The sequence below is a fragment of the Notothenia rossii genome, assembly GCF_949606895.1.
Source record: "Notothenia rossii genome assembly, chromosome: 2".
NCBI lineage: Eukaryota > Metazoa > Chordata > Actinopteri > Perciformes > Nototheniidae > Notothenia > Notothenia rossii.
In genome coordinates, this window is record NC_136904.1 from 66,604,045 (window position 1) to 66,623,509 (window position 19,465).

The 19,465-nt window shown below is 40.3% G+C and overlaps 1 protein-coding gene across 20 annotated transcripts in view; it reads left to right on the forward strand.

The window, feature by feature from the left end:
• obsl1b (obscurin like cytoskeletal adaptor 1b) overlaps nt 1–19,465 on the forward strand; it is a 39,838-nt gene that overhangs the window by 1,097 nt on the left and 19,276 nt on the right. For 3 of the 20 annotated variants that reach the window (XM_079665142.1, XM_079665125.1, XM_079665140.1), the window contains exons 2-18: nt 792–1,898; nt 3,647–3,916; nt 4,711–4,971; nt 5,113–5,424; nt 5,505–5,771; nt 5,972–6,247; nt 6,417–6,692; nt 6,951–7,226; nt 8,094–8,366; nt 8,556–8,843; nt 8,933–9,007; nt 11,913–12,188; nt 14,026–14,301; nt 14,887–15,165; nt 15,352–15,627; nt 15,862–16,137; nt 17,724–17,999. In XM_079665142.1, the coding sequence (XP_079521268.1) occupies nt 896–1,898; nt 3,647–3,916; nt 4,711–4,971; nt 5,113–5,424; nt 5,505–5,771; nt 5,972–6,247; nt 6,417–6,692; nt 6,951–7,226; nt 8,094–8,366; nt 8,556–8,843; nt 8,933–9,007; nt 11,913–12,188; nt 14,026–14,301; nt 14,887–15,165; nt 15,352–15,627; nt 15,862–16,137; nt 17,724–17,999 (5,236 nt within the window). In that variant the 5' untranslated portion in view covers nt 792–895. The remainder of the gene's footprint in view (nt 1–791; nt 1,899–3,646; nt 3,917–4,710; nt 4,972–5,112; nt 5,425–5,504; nt 5,772–5,971; nt 6,248–6,416; nt 6,693–6,950; nt 7,227–8,093; nt 8,367–8,555; nt 8,844–8,932; nt 9,008–11,912; nt 12,189–14,025; nt 14,302–14,886; nt 15,166–15,351; nt 15,628–15,861; nt 16,138–17,723; nt 18,000–19,465) is intronic. The other 17 variants (XM_079665138.1, XM_079665139.1, XM_079665136.1 and 14 more) reach the window with 17 other exon arrangements.

Below are 19,465 nucleotides of genomic sequence, written 5' to 3' on the forward strand. Positions count from 1 at the left end.
AGTTGAGAGTCCTACTGTCAGATAAGAAGGCTGTTGGAGAGCCCAACGAAACTTTCAAATTGAGATTACACAATAGTCAACAGGAAGTCTTCTTACCTGACAGTAGGATTTTCAAAATTATATTTATTTTTTAAATATGAGGACAGAAAGAGCTGCCAACATAAATTTGATTAGGGGTCTTTTAAAGAACTTCAGTGTTAACATTTTAATATTTTTTAAATTAAGATAATTTTAACAGTGACATATGCTCAACATATTTTGACTACAAGGCCTCTGGGGTGGTAGACTGTCATTTCGGCCTGTGTTTGTGTGAGCACGCGGGTTTCAGAACCTTCTTTGTGATACCTGACACACACTCCATCGCAGGTCTTTATTTAGGGCATACTATATTAAGCACTTTCCCATTGAAATACAGCACCAGCTGTACTTGCTATGTGTTGTGGCTGCTGTTGCAATAGGACTAGGCTTTCCCCCCTCTCACTGCTCCCCTATGTTTTTTTCTCATGCAGACAGATCTAATTCAATTAGCCCTAATATTCATACCATCCGTTTGCGCTGAAACAGGTGCTTGTAAAGGAGGCTGAGGGGTTGTCCATTAGGGTTCATTTTCTTTATACAGGAAGTCTCAAAGTATAACTGTATTGCATACTTTATCCGATTAATCATACCGTTGAATGATAGTTACATTTCTAAAACAAATGACAATTTAGTTTTATTGTTTACATTTTCTCATTTAAATCTCATGAGCCCTTTGATATTAAAGTAACCCATCTGTTATTTCTTTTTTTTAGAAATTTGCAGTGCAGAAGTTGGACCGTCTTCCCCCAGAGAATAACTACCACCTATTACTCTCCTGGACTGCTAAAGGCTTAGTAAAGCTGACAACTAAGTAGAAATGGATGTATTTGGCGGTGCACCGCGTTTCTTCGCCTATCCAAGACCTGTTGTGGTCCAAACTGGAACTGATGCAGTCCTAAAGTGTCAAATTGGTGGTGATCCAAGGCCTGCAGTCATCTGGGAGCGAAACAATGAAAAGATTGAACCACAGGGGCGATACAGGATCTTTGAGGACGGAAATGTTTACAATCTCATCATTTCAGCTGTAACCATAGAGGATAGTGGTCAGTACATATGCAAAGCAAAGAACAGCATTGGGGAAACATATGCAGCGGCCACATTAAAGGTGGAAGGTGAAGCACAAGAATTGGAGTTACGAGAGGAAAATAAGCCACGATTCCTCATCAAGCCCCTCTCCACTCGCGCCGGCCGTGGGGAAGATGCAGTTTTCTCTTGTAAGCTCTGGGGAAGCCCACGACCAGACGTTGTCTGGGAAAAGGATGGGAGAAAACTCAATGAAATATTTGAAAGCACACATTTCAGTGTGGGCTTCCAGGATGGTGGATGGTTCCAGCTCAAGATCTTTAAGACTCGCGCTCCAGACGGTGGTGTATATACGTGCAAAGCCAGGAATGAGTTTGGAGAAGCGTTGGCAGGAGCTGTGTTGCTGGTTGATGCAGGCCCAGGACATGAGGAAGAGGGAAATCGAAATAGCTACACAAATGGCCACTGGAAAGCTCACCAAGGAAAACAGAGGAGACAATTGCCAAACCGGCTCAAAGACGACACAATGTCAACTAAAGTCAAAATGTTTGCAGTGACAGAGGGTAAACATGCCAAATTTCGCTGCTTTGTGACTGGGAAACCCAAACCAGAAATCATTTGGAGGAAAGACGGCAGACTGATACTGTCTGGAAGGCGTTATTTGTTATACGAGGACAGAGAAGGATACTTCACACTTAAGGTTCTGTACTGCAAGCAGAAGGATAATGGAGTTTATGTTTGTGCTGCATCAAATACTGCCGGGCAAACCCTCAGTGCCGTACATCTCTCTGTAAAGGGTAAGTCAAGATCATTTTCATTAAAGTTGACCTACCATGCAAAATGCACTTTTGTACATCTGTTATACATGAATATGTGTCCCCGGTGTTCCAGGGAACTCACCAAGTGTCAGAAAACACAAGCCTCTCTATTTTCCTCCATACGCAACTCTCTTAAAAAGGGGCTGCAACAGATCTGATACAGACAGATCCAGATTTGAACACTTCTATGATGTCACAGAAGTGGCGCTACGGCTATTGGGCTAGCTCCACCAATCAGGAGGAGACAGCCACGGACATTGCCGTTCGAAAGTGCTGAAGATGCTGTAGTACATATGCCAGGCCTGTAGATGGTGCTGTTCTCACATAATCAGCCCATGCAAAGACAGTGTTAAATTGAGCGAAATGAGGAATGGCTTAAATGCATGATCTGTTTGGTATTTTGAAAAATAAAAAGTATAAATATGCCTTATATAGGTATGGTCCTACAATATATTATTCAAATATAGCATGATAGGTCCACTTTTTAAATGTAGGCACACTTAAAAGTTGCATGAGTAAAGGAGTGAGGGAGGGTGTGGTGTGTTCTTGGATCAGATTTCTATCCATGTGATGCTAGAATGATGTCAGTGAGATATCTCCAAAGATGTACTCTGAGATCATGTATTGGGGTAGGGCCAGACAGAGAAGGCAAAATGAAACGCTGAAAACGTTTTTTCGTGGTAATATGATGCTTTAAAAAACTGCAATTTTTTTCTACTGATATTGATGTCAAGTAAATGTCAAGTATATGGCTGGTATTTCTTTTCTTTTCACTATATCTGTAAAGCGTCTTTGAGCACCTGTAAAAGCGCTAACAAAATAAATCTATTATTATTATTATTATTGTCATCCAGTTGAGCCACACACAAAAAAAAAAAAATGCAGATCCGCAGGCCAGTGAGCTTCACATAATCAGTGGTAAAATCGTATCCAACTGCGTAAATGTAATTCAATCCTGGTTCAGTGGAGTAATAATAATATGAAATTCAACCTGGGAAATATCTAAACAGGCACAGTTCATCAGCTTGAGGTGGATTCCAAAGGCAGTCTGGTGTGCTGCAATGCCACTTAGCTTTTGAAAGGGGTGTGTCCATGTGATCGAAGTCTTTGGGAAGGGGATCATGTTTCTCACATGGCCAGAGAAGTCCAAACTCATGGCACCAACAGAGAGTATTGTATTTTGTCAGTCAGACATACACTTTAACATTGGGAAAGGATATCAGTGGTGGTTAGGGAGTAGATTTGAAGGCAATGTATTTATTGTCTATGTATTTGATTGGACTAAACCATTGGGGAAATGTAGCGCTTTCCACACAGACTACTAAATACAGTCCACATTCTGTTGTTTACAACTGTCTGGTACCGTCTGGTGGTGTCGGTGACAAACACTTTATTTCCTATCTAACACCCTATGTTAATGACCTTATCATTCCTCAACTAAATGAGCCACTTGTCACATGATTTTGCCAATTGTGTTTGCTTCATTGGAATTTACTGCCAAATATATTTCAATTTACACTGTGAACTAAAAGTGCATAGATGATGTGCTGTGTTTTTGGAGGGTCGTCTTACCTGAGGAATTGATAAAAATCAAGTAACAATAATATGTCTTTATGATTAGAAGTAAATAGGAACATCTTAAACTAGATTCCCTTTTTTTCACATTTTTAATTAGGAGATGTGATATAAGCCTATTAAAACGTTTGTTTCCTCCTTTTTGTTGACAGAGCCACCTGTGAGGTTTAAGCAGCCTCTCATTGATCTAGAAGTATGGGAACGAGATTTGGCTGTTCTCGAGTGTGAAGTTCCAGAGGACTCTGTTTCCATCACATGGTATCTGGAGGATAGACGACTGCAGCCAGGGGCCAAATATGGAATGGAGGAGTGGGGTACAAAACGGCGACTAACTATCCGTGACATTGATGTTGACGATGATGGGATCTACCTCTGTGAGATGCCAGATGGGGGCAGAAGCATTGCAGAGGTAGCAGTAAAAGGTAAATCAGGTTGATAAAATCAAATAACTGTGGAACTTTACGATATTGTTTGTAGGAGACAGTTACATGTATTCTTAGGATGATCAGAAACAAAGTTTATCAGTTCTGAGACAAAAAACCTGCACTACCCTCCGGTTATCCAGTTTCATTCCTTTTATCTCCCACCTCCTAGCTGGTCTTGCACCTAAGAGACAAAGTACATCTTTTAAGAGGAAAATGGTATTGGCAGTGAACATAAAGTCTGTGTCTTAATTTTTGTCAGATAACTTGGGGAACCACTCATTGTGTGTTTGGCTTTATATTTAATGGTTGTTTTAAACAGTGCCATTTAGCAAACACTATATTAAAAAGGTCCAAGTCAATGACTCTTCTTCCAAGAAAAATTACGCATCAGTTGTTGAGGACACAACAAATGTGCATGTTCAAGTGAGAAACTGTGCAGCGAAGTAGAGGAGATGAAAGTTGTTAGACATGTCAAAAGACATGTCAACAGTGTTTCTTTTAACTATGACCAAAATCATTCCTGAACCCTAACACAGTAGTTTCATATTTAACCATGATAATGAAGGTCATTTTATTTTAACTATTTAAAGTTGTTTTTAACAATGCCGATTCAAGATGATTTTGGGAATCACTTAAAAATGATGTCCCGACGATGTGTTGTTCTGACGGTCAAATGACATACAGTATATTGTTGTTTAGTTTGTAGTGTCTTTGTCTTACATTAGATAACCAATATCCTATATATGTTAATGTGGTAAGAAGTCACTCACTTTCTACGTGTTTTCTTTCAGGGACAATTTTGCGGAAGCTTCCAAGAAAAGTGGATGTATTGGAAGGCGAAAATGCTGCCTTTTGTGTTGAAGTGGAGAATGAAGAAATGGACATACATTGGTACAAAGATGCCCTAGAGCTGCGTGAGACACATCAGACCATCCTTAAGTCCTTTGGTCGAACTCACATCCTGGTTTTTGTCAATACAATGCCCCAAGACTCTGGCCTTGTGACTTTCCTTGTAGGCAGATCCAAGACATCCTCTCAGCTAAGAGTGAAAGGTAGGGTAATACAAAATTCCAAATACAGTATTTGCAAAATAAATATTTAGATTGATTAATTCGTTTTGGTATTAATCAACATTCATCAGTTATTTCAGTCCAAAGAGACATTGATGTAGCATGGGTTTTCTTCTTTTTCAGAGGCAAGACATTGCCCCCCCAGTTGTCCAGTGAGTGTGCAGATCAACACAGAGCGTGCCAATGCAGCTCTTCTCTCATGGGTTCCTGCTCAAGACTCCCGAAAGAACCCTCCATCTGGATATGTACTTGATCGACAGGAAGTGGGCACTGGTTCACAGGAGTGGTTACAGTGCCTGACCACTGACTCCGCAACCTCTGTGGAGATCCTTGGTGACAGTGTACCATGTGAAGCCGATTATCGATTTCGCATCTGCAGTGTAAACAAATATGGGAAGAGTAACACTGTGGAATTCCCTAGAGCTGTTCATTTGGGTAATTGCTTAAGTGAATTAATCACATTGTTTATTGATATTGCTTGCTAAAATCATGTATAAACATGATTCTCTTTCCAGTTCCAGTTGCCAGAATCCAAGCTCCCTTACAGGATGCCTTGGTGCCCGAGGGACAAGATGCCCTCTTCTCTATTGAGCTCTCTGCTTCAGTAATCGGGACATGGTTCTTAAATGGCTCTCAGCTTCCGGAAGATGAACGATATTCCATGCGTCGTTCACGAACACACCAATCTCTTCGCATTCGAGGAGTACGTGATACAGACAATGGAGCTGAGATCACATTTATTGCCTATAGCATTCGGGATTCTGCTGCATTGTACATTCAAGGTATGTATGGGTCACTGCCATAATTTGTTCATAAGTATGTATTATGCAACACCTCAGATGTATTCTGTTTTTTCTTTTGAAAAATGTGAAAAAAAATGTTGGCATCAACTATGTGAAACAAAACTAAAGTACTGTATCACTCTGTTAATTGTCCTAAATAACAAGACTCAAAACGTCATTGTTTTTTTAAACATTTGCAGCTCCACTTGTCAAGTTTTCACCAATGTCAGAAATGGATCGAAACAAATTTGTAGAAATTGGAAACCCCATTGTGCTCTACTGTGAGCTGTCAGACCCTGCAGTTCCAGTCCACTGGTACAAGAATGGGGTGGAATTACAAACAATGGAGGGTCTGCATATCCAATCCGAGGGTACCATGAGAAGAATTGTCATCCAATCAGCAGAATTCTCACATTCGGGAGTGTATTGCTGTGATGCCATTGATGACGTCATCAGATTCAATGTGGAAGTAGAGGGTGAGTGGAATGAGTTTTTTTACAATGCTGGTGTCTTTCACTTACCATCTTTATTTGTATGCCCATTTTCGTTTCTTATTGAAAAAAAAAGTCTTCTTTTAAGTCAGATGTATCAAATGGTATGGCATTTACAACGGAATGAACCATTGAAATATGTAAATATCCATAGCCCCACCTGTGAGGTTTTCAGCCGTTCCAGATGGTGAGAAGAACAAAACCATTGAAATCGGCCACCCTATTGTTTTAAGCTGTGAGCTCTCAGATCCTTCTGCCCAGGTGTACTGGTACAAAGATGGGTCAAATCTCCATCCTCAAACTGGAGTAGATATTCTAACTGAAGGCTTGGCAAGAAAACTGATTGTCCATTCAGCAGAATTGTTCCATTCTGGATTATACTGCTGCAAGACGAAGGGTGAAACCATCTCGTTCAGTGTGGACATCAAAGGTGATTTGTTGTACCTTAAGCAATGTAAAACAGTAACAGGCTCATCCTTAGCAAAAGCAACTAACTCCGATGCCCTTTTGTATGTTGTCTATTGTCTTCATAACACTCATTAGAAGTGCAGCTAAGCTGTCGCCTTTTCTTTGACTGCATTACAGCATGTTAGCAATTGAGTTATCATCTAATAGATTAGTATGAATAGTCTTAAGTGCTGTCATGAGGTTGATATAAGGTTGACTTAAGATCTAAACATATCTATAGCTCCACCTGTGAAGTTCTCAGCAATTCCCGAAGAAATGAGGACGAGGTCGATCGAAGCAGGCTGCCCTATTGTACTCCAGTGTGTGGTGTCGGATCCTGAGGCCCATGTTTGCTGGTACAAGGATGAAACTCAGCTCATTTCAAACTCTGGATTAGAAATCCAGTCAGAGGGCAACACAAGAACATTAGTTGTTCAGTCTGCAGAGCTGAGCAACTCTGGTGTGTACAGATGCACCACAAAGGATGATACCATGGAGTTTCAAGTGGAGATCAAAGGTGACTTTACACTTTTTATCTTGTGCGTTAATATTATAACCCAACATCCTTTTTTCTAGATGCAACTAATTATCCCGCTTGTACTGTATGTGGTTTGAAATACTGTTTTGTGCACATAACCTTTAAGAACTGTTCATGGACTAGGTCATTTTTAGTTTTAATCATTTGTTTTGCGACTACTATACTCTGAATTAAGTCTCCAAATCCCCTTTTGTTCTGCTCAGGAGTCACATTTTTGCAAGGTATTTCCCCAGTCTTGGTTTTATTTAGCTGTCCTGAATTCCCAATAATAGCTATACCAGTGACGTACTCTACTATCTTTGACGTTGAGAGAACCAAGTCACTTGAAGCGGGCAAACATTTGGAGCTGGAATGTGAGGTTGCAGACTCTACTGTGCCCGTCTGCTGGTATAAAGATGGTGTAAAACTCTCCCTGCAAAATGATTGGGGCATACAGAGTAAAGGCACATTGAGGAAACTCATTATCCCATCTGCTGAGTTCTTGCACTCAGGGCTATACAGCTGTGAAACCTGTGATGACACTTTTCACTTCACTGTGGATATCAAAGGTGATTTTAATTTAAATTGATTCAATCTTAATGCAAATCATAGAGCGTTTTGATGATTAGATGCACCTGACACTTACAAAATGCATATCTGTCAGTCTGTCTGTGTTTTGTAGTGTTTTGTGTGAAGTTGTAACAGTTTCTTAACACAAGGTTAAATTAACTGCTACTGACAAAATGAACATATCTCTGTATTCCTTGAAATGTTGGTTCCCTGCTTGAGAAAGCTGAACCCGTAACCCCTTTCTTTATCAGAGTGTTAATATGCACTGTCAATTATAATATTAATCATCATCTTCAGCTCCAACGTTGCGGTTGGCGCCCTCACCAGATGTTGTGGAGACACAGTCACTTGAAGCAACCAGCCCATCTGAACCAACATGTGAAACCTCAGAAACTGCTTTACTGGCGTCTTGGCAGAGGGACAAAGAACATGATTCTAAAAATGAGCCTGATTTAGAAATGGGAGGCATCAAGAAGACCCTTGTTATTGAACCAACTCATCCTTCAAACTCTGGAACATACTATTGTGCAACAGCAGATGATGTTGCCCGATTAATAGTAAACAATCAAGGTGATTTTGCAAATGTGTTTTCAATTTTAGTTATGACTAACTCTTTGTGTAGCTTTTTGTTTGTCCTATGTTTGATGTTATAATGCAGTGCTAATATCTGGGAAAGATTTGACAATATCACTTTGAAGTCACGTTTTTAAAATCTAGAATGATGTACACTGAAATTATCCCTCAAATGATTGTCTGTAGTGTCACCTCCGACATATCTGCTTGCTGCAGATGTTGAGAAGACTGAGTCTGCTGAAGTGGACGGCCAAATTGTTCAACAATTTGAGATTTCTGATCCCATTGCCAAAGCCTGTTGGTTCAAAGATGGAACCCAGATCTACCCAAAAAGGGATACTGACTGTGAATCACAGAAAGACAGCCAAACAGTGCCCCTCCAGTTACATGACTTGTCTGGTGGGGGGAGGTTTGGTTGTGAAATATCTGCTGATGCACAGTTCAATGTTCAAATGAAAGGTGGTGTTCCACATGGTACCTGCACAATTCAGAATCAATTATTTGGTGACATACTTGAAGCTATCACCCAGCTCATTGTTTTCTTTTTGGCTTTGTCCAAACAGCAGAGCAGTGTCACTATGGTGACGAGATTGGTGAGATAGCTGATGCCTCTGCCCAATACACTGTGGATGTCAAAGGTGATTTGATATATTTCAACATCAGTCATCCATCTTAACCCAGTACATAAATACCACTAACAAAAGTGGTGTATTTTATTGTTCCATCATTTGAGGCATCTGCATCTTTTTTCCTTTAGAAAAGTGCTTTTTTCATATTGAATCCAGATCTCATGTCATTTCATGCAGTGATTGGCTGTTAATCATACATGTGGGTGTTAAATAGCTGAGTAGCTGCTCTTCATACTAACATGTGTTTTGTTTGTCAATGAATTCTTCATTTTAACAGCCATCTTTGCTTGAACAAGCAGCTAACCTCTCTTAAGTTCATCTTTGTCTTATTCATCACCAGATCCTCTCATTCACATTGCTGCCCGAACATCTCACCGTTGCAATGACAACGAACTCTTATCTAAGACAAGAAAGTAAATTAACTGTTTAGGTTTTTAAGACCTTAGTAAACATACTGGTGGTATTCCAGTTTTAGGAGTTGGTTGAAAGGGGAAACATGGGAACTCAATCTCAGACCAAACCTGGTCGATCTTCTTGTTTGTCTTTGCAATGAATTATCCCATAACTCCATTCTAACCAACACTGATGTAAAATTCTGTTATGAGAAGAAGTATTGAGACCATCAACCAATGAAAACCTTTCTCTGTGTACATCACAATGCTTATAGCTACATCGCCAAGGCACTCTTCTGACCAAGAAAAGAAGTCCAATGAAGAGGCCTATCCTGTTGAAGTTGACTGCATGTCCTCAAAATGCAATTCTGGTAGCTGGGACGAGAGAGGAGATACACAGACAAATGAAGAACATTCCAGGCATATGCCAACTTCTCAGTCAAAACATGAATATGTGACTGACTGGAATACGACTAAACAGTCAAAGGAGCTCTACGGCAATCAACGAACATCTCCAGCTTTCTGTAACTCTGTAAAGCCACCAATAACACAATCTGACACACACCATCACACTAATAAGCCCACAGAATCACAAGGTGAGGATTTCATTTACTATCTTCAGCATGCAAAAGCCCCATCGGAAGAGTTTGATCATTCCAAGCCAACAGCTGTCCGAACAGATGAGTTCTGTACTTTTCTACAAACTGCAGCTGTTGGATCAGAGGAATGCCCAGTCAAGACTCTATCCGTCCAGTCAAAAGGGCTACATAGCCCAATACAGATGCCAACTGCCCAGTCAGAACTAGGTAATCCCCAACAAGCTTCAACTGCCCAGACAGAACACATTACTAACCACCAACATATTTCAACAGTAAAATCGGAAAAGTTGTGCAACTCCTTAACAACTGCAATTCTGCAGTCAGAGGAGCTCTTTGAATGCTCACACAATGCAACTGTCCAACCAGAGAAGCTATATAAACATTCACACACTAAAGTTTTGCAACCAGAGGAGTCATTTCAATGTTCACACACTAAAGTTTTGCAACCAGAGGAGTCATTTCAATGCTCACAAATTGCAATTGTCGAACCAGAGGAGTCTTTTAAATTATTACACACCGCAACTGTCCAACCAGGTGAACCCTCTAAATCTTTTCATACTAGAACTGTCGAATTAACGGAATCCTTACAGTCCTTACATAGTGCGATCGTCCAATCAGAGGAGCCCTATGCATCTTCACATATTGCAACTGTCGAACCAGAAGAGTCCTTTGAATCCTCAAATACTACAACAGTCCAACCAGAGGGGCATTCTGAATCCTCCTATATTGCAACTGTCAAACAAAAGGAGTCGTTTAAAACCTCAAATGCTGCAAATGTCCAATCAAAGGAGCCCTCTAAATCCTCCTCACACAATGCAACTGTCCAATCTAATGAGCCCTCTAAATCTTCACTTACTGCAACTGACCAAACAGAGAAGCCTTTTAAATCCTCACAAACTGCAACTGTCCAATCGGAGGATCTTTGTAGATCCATACAGATGCAAGTCCTGTCAGAGAAGCTTCTGCATTGCTTAAAAACTGAACTTGTCCATTTAGAGGAGCCCTGTTACTCCTTAGGGACTGCAACTGACCAATCAGAGGAGTTGAACAGACCCTTACAGACATCAACTGTCAAGTCAAAGAAGCTCAGTGGCCTTCCAGACACTGTATCCCCTCAATCACTGGATTTGTATAACTATAATGAGGCAGAAACAGCACAAACCAAAAAAGGATACAACTTGCAACAATCTGCCCATGACGGATTGGATGACCTCACTCAAAAGGAACAATCAATACCGAAACATTCAGAGGTTTTGTGTCACTCCATGCAAGCAACAACAGTACAAGCAAAGTGTCATCTCAACATGAAGGCATCAGAAGACGAAGTAGACATCAGAATTTACTCTGGGCAAAGATCACCTCTTCAGTTTGCAGAGCCTCAATATATCAAGCAGGCATCTACTTTCCAATCGGAAGAGATCTATCTATCAAGGACATGTGACAGTCAAAGGAGTGACGGTGTCAGAGCAAATAAGGTGGCTGTTGAAGGTGATTTAAATGGTTAGCATTATCAAACCAAAAATGGACGGGCACAATGTTGACGTTGTGTAAAATTAAGAGATTGCTTTTGCAATCCTTGACATTTTGACAATTTCTACATTAACTTACTTTAGTTTGTTCATACTAAAACTACTTAAGTAGTGAGTGTAAAACTTTGAGCTTGAGTGGTCTGTGAGGAATATTAAAGAAAAGTACTTGTTTCAAATCCTAACTTGAATGCCTAGTTATCTCAAGTCTAACCAAAGATACCTCTAGTTAGATTACTAATAATGAAAAATACATATATTTTATTATTACTTATTTAACTGTTAAGATTTATTGGCATGACTAATCTTGATTTGAGACTTTGCTTTGTTATTTTCGCTGTAGTCCGTATTAGTGATGCAATTTCTTTTCTCTTGATGTTACCTCAAACATCCCCAGCTCCACCCATGAGAATTACAACACTTTGTGAGGCTGAAAGGAACAAGTCTGTTGAAGTCGATGAACCCATAGTGCTGCAATGTAAGATATCAGATCCTAACGCTCAAGTTAATTGGTACAAGGATGGAATAAAACTTCTTGAAGCATCTGGGCAAGAAATGCTGGCGGAGGGTTCCATAAGAACGCTGGTCTTCCAGTCAGCGATGCCGTCTCATGCAGGGATTTACAGCTGCACAACAACAGACGATGCAGTGCAGTTTCATGTGGATGTTAAAGGTGACAAAAGTTGTTTTCATCTGTTCTGAAAATAGATTTTTGTCAGGTTCTGTGTAATTCAAATGCATATACATTGCTTACAGAAAGTAAGTCCTCATTATTTGACTTGGATGAAGAATAATCTACCTCTATCAATAAACAGAAAACCAGCATTAATTAAAACACTGCCATAGCGTTTAAAACATGACATTTTCATTTAGTGTTTAGATGACATCAGTTTAACGTTGAAGTTATTACATGACATCTGTACAGACTTAGAGATCTTAGGTACATGCTGCTATTTGTGCGGTTTGCACACCAAACTTAAAGTGTTTGAGTATTATAACAACTTATAAACAATGACGAAGAGCTATAAGTGACCACTTGTGAAAGTGTGTAAAAGTCTGCAGAATCTTTGCTTGCTAGCTCAAATATCTAAATCAATATAGCCTTCCTGACCGCAGGTCCCTAGCTGAAATCTACCTACATACTACAGTAAATACATTATAAATCAAGCTGATCACCCTAGCTGTGGTAAAACATTACACGAGAGACTGCATTGCTCCCCTTATTTTCCCATTTTCGTGTCTAAAAGGTAGCTATTTAGGAAGCTTGCAATGATTCTCACTTGGCAAGATAATTATTATGAGGGAAAAACTCTGGTTTCTGTTGTTAAAGTGGTCATTTTCTGAGAAAAAATCATGAATTTGATCTGATATTGAAGTGGTTAGTTCACAAGAAAGAAAACAAATGCACGATAAAGAAAAGTTGAATATTCCCAAGTCTATTGTCTATATTATTATTCTTTAGACTATACAATTATAATTTTTTTGTCAAATCAGACATTCTCTGAAATTGAAGTCACAGATTTACGAGAAAAAGTACCTTTACCTACCTTACCAAATAGGCAACTTGGTTGAAGGTATGACTTGCAATATGCTGCTCCTTTTGACTCCTACTTTCGTAAGTTGGATTTTTCGGTTAAGGTTAGACATGCCGGATGGGATTGGTAGGGAGAAAGTCAATCAGAAAAACTGCAGATTGATTCATGCCCTCTCCAAAGTATAACAAATAAGTTGTCAGAAAATTTACATTGGTTAGTCCTAATGTGCTTCTGTTTGCGTTGGAATGACATGCTGTTGGACAAATGGGCTTTTGGTCCAATGGGACTTATTTCTGACAATTTGGGTTTTGGAATAATAGGCTGTTGACAAAATTGCATGGAACTGAATTTTCTTCTTGCGAAATCCGATTGCGAAATATACTTTGACTGTGTGTACTTTGACCAGGTAGTGGTGTCTTCCATAGCGTTCACTGGTCCAACTGTTGCGTGGCAAAGATGCCGATCATTATATGCAAAAAGTTTACAGTGTATCACTCTCATTGTGCACTGCATTTGTCCGTACTGTACTTCGTATTTGGACAACTTGTGCACTCAAATTAGCAAATGTGAGTTCAGACGTGAATTGAGACGCAGCAAAAAAAGAATTCTCAGAATATTACCCACTTCCCGGTTTTAAAAATGTATATGTATATATATATATTTTTTTCGCCTTAGATAAGAAATCTAGGAAGAGATTTTTTATTTTTTCATTACGAAATATGTGCTGAATCATCCTACAATCAAATAACCAACATTCTGTATCTTTTACTTTGGGTCTACCAGGAATTCAATGTTTGATAACTGAAGAAAATATCATTTAAAAGCTAATAAGGTATACAGAAAAGATTTGTACAATATTTGCAATGGTTGAACATGCTGCTTAAGCATTTAGCTTCAGGATTGTGCTTTGCTTCCTTTCGCTGATACCAGTGTCTGTTTTATTGACCAATTCTATTTTTACATTCAATCCTGTAGCTCCACTTCTGAAGTTCTCAGCTTTATCTGAGGGTGACCAGAAAAAGACGGTCATGACGGGCTCTCCCATTGCACTACAATGTGAGCTGTCAGACCCCACTGGACAAGTCAGTTGGTTCAAGGATGGAACAAAGCTCCTACCTCAAAATGGAGTAGACATCCAGTCAGAGGGAAATGTCAGGGGTCTAGTTGTCCCATCAGCAGAGCGGGCTCACACTGGCATATACCGCTGCGAGTCAAAGGATGATGACATCCAGTTTGCTGTGGAAGTAAAAGGTGATGCTCAGAAACTCTGTAGCACTTTCACTGTCTTGCACGGCCAACTTACTGTAACAGCAGGTGATTAAGTCACAATTGTTTAATCATCTAATAGAAAATGGTTATTTAATTTGGTCAACTAATTCCTAAAACCTATTGCCCCTAATCAATGTTTTAACAGAGTGACATTAGATAATATAGGACTCCACTCCAAAATCTTTTGAAGATGAGCAGCTTCACAATGCCGCTTCCTAATATGCATGTCCAATATCTGGTGACAAGCTTTCGTCTTTTTAATTTAAGACACTAACGGAAAACTTTATCACAAACAATCCCATTTTTGTTCCTATATGTGCTGTTTCTTCTGTCATGTATATGTAAGTCTACAATTACTGGATATCTTGGACATTCAGATTCTTGCTCTTTAAGCACTATGAACTGTGTTTTACTCATTGTCCTCGTTTGTGTTTTTGTTGTATGTTGTGTAATTTTGTCATGAAACTCTTTGTAATTGAATACAGTAGGTTGGATATTTAATGATCTCAAATAATAACATTCATGCAGTTATTAAGACACTCTTTTTTCAATATTTGAAACCTATAGCACTAGCTTTGAAGTTCTCAGAGCTTCAAGAGACGGACAAGAGCAAGTACATCCAAGAAGGTTCTCCCATTGTCCTCAGCTGTGAACTCTCTCATGATGCTTCTGCCCATGTGGATTGGTACAAGGATGGAATGAAACTCCTACCACAAAACAATATGGAACTACAGTCAGATGGTCTAACAAGAACTCTACTCATCCACTCAGCTGAACATATACACTGTGGCACCTATGAATGCTCAACTTCAGATGACACCATCACATTTAAAGTGGACGTAGAAGGTGATTTATTTCCTTCCTTTCTATCTTCTTATCATACAAACCACATCAATCTTGTTCTATGGTGTGAGTGTTAAACAATTTGTAGAGTTTGTGTTGAATGTTCTGGAGAACATGGTATGACTGTGTGTTTTGTCCACTGTTTGAGTTCAACTCTTATTCAAAACCCTTGTTATTCCTTTCTCTTAGGCCGATCGCCAAAGATCATGCCAATCCCCCTGTCAGAAAAATACAAGATGATTACAATGGGTGGTCAAATTGTCCTTCAGTGTGAGGTCTCAGACCCTGTCGCCCAGGTTTCCTGGTTTAAAGATGAGGTTGAGCTTTTCTGCAAAACTGGCCTTGATATGAAAAGAGATGGCAGTCAGAGAAAATTAATGATCCATTCTGCTAAGGTCTCTGACTCTGGTCTCTACGGCTGTAGCCTCGCTGATGATGTTGTGACATTCCAGGTGGACGTTGAAGGTGATTTTCTTAAATTGTGTTCAGTTTTAAGTAGAGCTTCCAGGTTTTTCTAATTTCCTTTAAATGTGCACTACTTACTTGCTCAATTACATCCTACTGTATCTGTCTTTAAACACAGAACTTTATAAATTATCTATACTGGGCTAAAATAACCTAACATTTTGATGAACAATACTTAAATGATGTTCTGAAAGCATAACAATAGTGCTTTGCAAATCTTATTTTACCCTCCAGCCTCTCCTGTGAGGTTTTCAGCACTTCCAGATGTTGCAAGAAACACATTTGTTGAAGCAGGCTGCCCTCTTAAGCTGCAGTGTGAAGTTTCAGAGCCAGCTGCGCAAGTCTATTGGCACAAGAATGGAAAACAGCTACCTCCTAAGAGTGACTGCGAAATCCAAACAAAAGAAAAACTCAGAGCGTTGGTCATTGCATCAGCAGAAGTCAGACACTCTGGGGTGTACAGCTGTGAGGCCGCAGATGACCATATAGAATTCAAGGTGGATGTTGCAGGTGATCCAACTATTTTGAGCTTTGTCAGAATCATTAAATTATTTTAGTGAATGCTTGCCTACTAGATCAACTTATTGAATTATAATGTTCTAAGATTGGGTGTACTGATGCTTACATTTGTACTTCATATGATTTGGGGTTTTACAATCAGAAGCTGTATCGTTTGGCTGTCTCACTGCCCTCATCGACCCTGTTGTAAAATGCAGCATGCAACTATTTAAAGTCAACAATCTTTAATCAACGACTTAATGCTATTTGCCTGGCATGGGAGGCTAGCTTAATAGCCTGATATTGTATTCAGGAATTGGTGGAGACCAAAACAGAGTTAAAAGGACAACGGGCCAAAAACGCAACTCCTAATGAATAATACATTTGCTCTGTGTCTACTGCGTGTGTTAATATGTAGCTGTTTGCTAACATGTTTGCAACTTTATAAGATGATAATGTGAACTTAAAGAATGAATGCTGATTTAATAACTCAGTGAAAGGGATCAGCAGTGGCTCCTAATTTTTGACCGTCGTCAAACTGTACCCCTTGTTGCAGGAATCAGAGCAGATTGTTGCGTTTTCCACTGTGTGACTATGGCAAGACTTGGATGAGTTGCATGCACTGCGGACCACCTGGTCTGAAAGTGCATAAAGGCTTTGTGCAAGTTCTTTGTTAACAACTAAAGTTAAATTAACAAATAGACAACTAGCAAACAACTGTTACTTTCAGCTGACTCACTGTTTGCATGTGAGTCCATGACTCTATTACTGTTTAACATACCAAATAAAAGGTCAGAACGTCTGTTCAACTTGGAGTAAAATGTTACATTTTACAGCCTTCAGCATGAAAATTCAAGTATTACATAGAATAGCAAATCTGATTACTATCTGGTTACTGTTCAATGAATTGGAATTCCTATAGCACCAGTTTGATTCTCAGCTATTCCAGAGACTGAGAGGAGCAAATCTGTTGAAGCAGGCAGCCCGATCAATCTGCAGTGCGAGACCTCAGACCCCACAAGCCAGACCTGCTGGTGTGAGGATGGAATAAAACTCTCACGGAAATCGGGAATAAACATCGAATCAGAGGGCAATAACAGGACACTTATCAAGTCTGCATCTTCTTCATGCTCTGGAGGTTACAGTTATAAAACTGATGATGATTCAGATTTCAACGATTTCTATGAGGAGGTTAAAGGTGATATGCTTAGCTTTTCTTAGAAATATGTTGTCATTGCTGAGTCTACACCTTCATCACCTCTAATATCAAAAAAGGAAGCAAAACCTTATCATCGCCATCATCATAGTAGATTTGCTTCTAAGTGTCCCTAATTTCATTCAACATTTAGTTGCTTTTCCTATGTGCTTCACATTTAATAGCATGTATTTTGATGAGTCTAATGGTTTGTTCAACACAACTATGGTAACAGCTTTTCATCAGTGCACTGCTTTATTCATTAATTTCACTTTGCTTCAAAAGTGGATTAACATCCACGTGTCTGGGCTGTGAAATCCGATGGACTACTACATGCATGAGCATATAACAAATTCTACCTTCAAGCAATGACTTAGTCCTTTTGTGTATTGGTTTTTTGCAGAGCCACCGCTAACGTTTGCTGAAATCCCAGAGGAGGACCTTTTCAAGAGTGTTGTGGAACAAGAACAGCTTGTTTTGTCATGTGAAGTATCAAGGGCTGGCGGTGTTGTCCAGTGGTACAAAGATGGCGCTCAAGTGCAACCATGCGACAATATCACAATGCAAGTAGAGGACACCAAAAGGAATCTGACAATACATGCAGCCCAACTGTCCGATACAGGCACATACACATGCCGTGCAGGAGACAACATTCTAATGTACAAGGTTAACATACGAGGTAATTGGTTAAAAATTGCTTAAGAAAACTTCATTCTCAAAATACATAATAATAATTATAATAATAATACATTTATTTTGGGGGGCGCCTTTCATAACACCCAAGGACACCTTACAGGGCATAGGGGCAATATTGGGAACAATTAAAACAGTGGATTAAGTGAAGTATCAGCCGGGGTGAGACAAGACAAACAACAGGAAATTGACTACAAAAGGACACAAAAGGACACAGGGTACAGATTATAAAGAAAATGCCAGTCTGAACAGGTGGGTTTTGAGTTGGGTTTTGAATGTTGTTATGGAATCAGACTGTCGGATGTGTAGTGGCAGGGAGTTCCAGAGTCTGGGAGCCGAGCAGCTGAAAGCTCGAGCACCCATGGTTTTGAGGCGATAGCTTGGGATGGTGAGAAGTCCTATGGACGAAGAGCGGAGGGTGCGGGACGGGGTGTACTCCTGAAGGAGGTCGGTGATGTAGATGGGGGCAAGGTTATAGAGAGCTTTGTATATGAGTAGAATGTTTTTGTAGTCAATACGGTAGCGTACAGGAAGCCAGTGTAGCTGAGTGAGAATGGGGGAGATGTGGTCGGATGAGTTGGTGCGGGTGATGATCCGGGCAGCAGAGTTCTGGATTATTTGCAGTCTATTGAGGAGCTTGATGGGAAGGCCAGTCAGAAGTACATTGCAGTAATCAATCCGGGATGTGACGAATGAGTAGACCAGGATTTCAGTGCTGGGTTGGGACAGAGATGAGCGGAGTCTGGAGATGTTCCGAAGATGAAAGGCGGTGCGGGTGATGTTTTTTATGTGTGGTGCGAATGAGAGGGAGCCGTCCAGAATGATACCGAGGCTTTTCACTTGGGCAGCGAATGGTATGGGGAAGCCGTCGATGATGATGTTTGGTGCTGGGGTGTTATGTCAATTGGTGAGGGTGGATTTGGAGCCGGTGAGCAGGGCCTCAGTTTTGCTACCGTTAAGCTTCAGGAGGTTCCTGCTCATCCAGCTCCTGATGTCCTCAAGGCAGGTGGTGAGGGAGGTTGGGGGCAGGGCAGTGGTGGGTTTGGAGCAAATGTAGGCCTGTGTGTCGTCGGCGTAGCAGTGAAAATTAACCTCATGGTGACGGAGGATTTTGCCCAGGGGGAGGAAATATATGATGAATAGGAGTGGACCCAGTACTGACCCCTGGGGGACACCCAGTGAAATAGCACTTTCTTGTGACTTGTGATTACAGAGTTGTACAAACTGTTGTCTGTCAGTGAGGTATGATGAGAACCAGGAGAGTGCAACATTAGTGATCCCAATGCCAGCCAGGCAGTCCAAGAGTAGTGGGTGAGAGATGGTATCGAATGCAGCGCTGAGGTCAAGGAGGATGAGGATGGTGAGAAGTCCGGAGTCAGCTACACGGAGGAGGTCATTGGTGATTTTAACCAGGGCTGTTTCAGTACTGTGTTTTTGGCGGAAACCAGATTG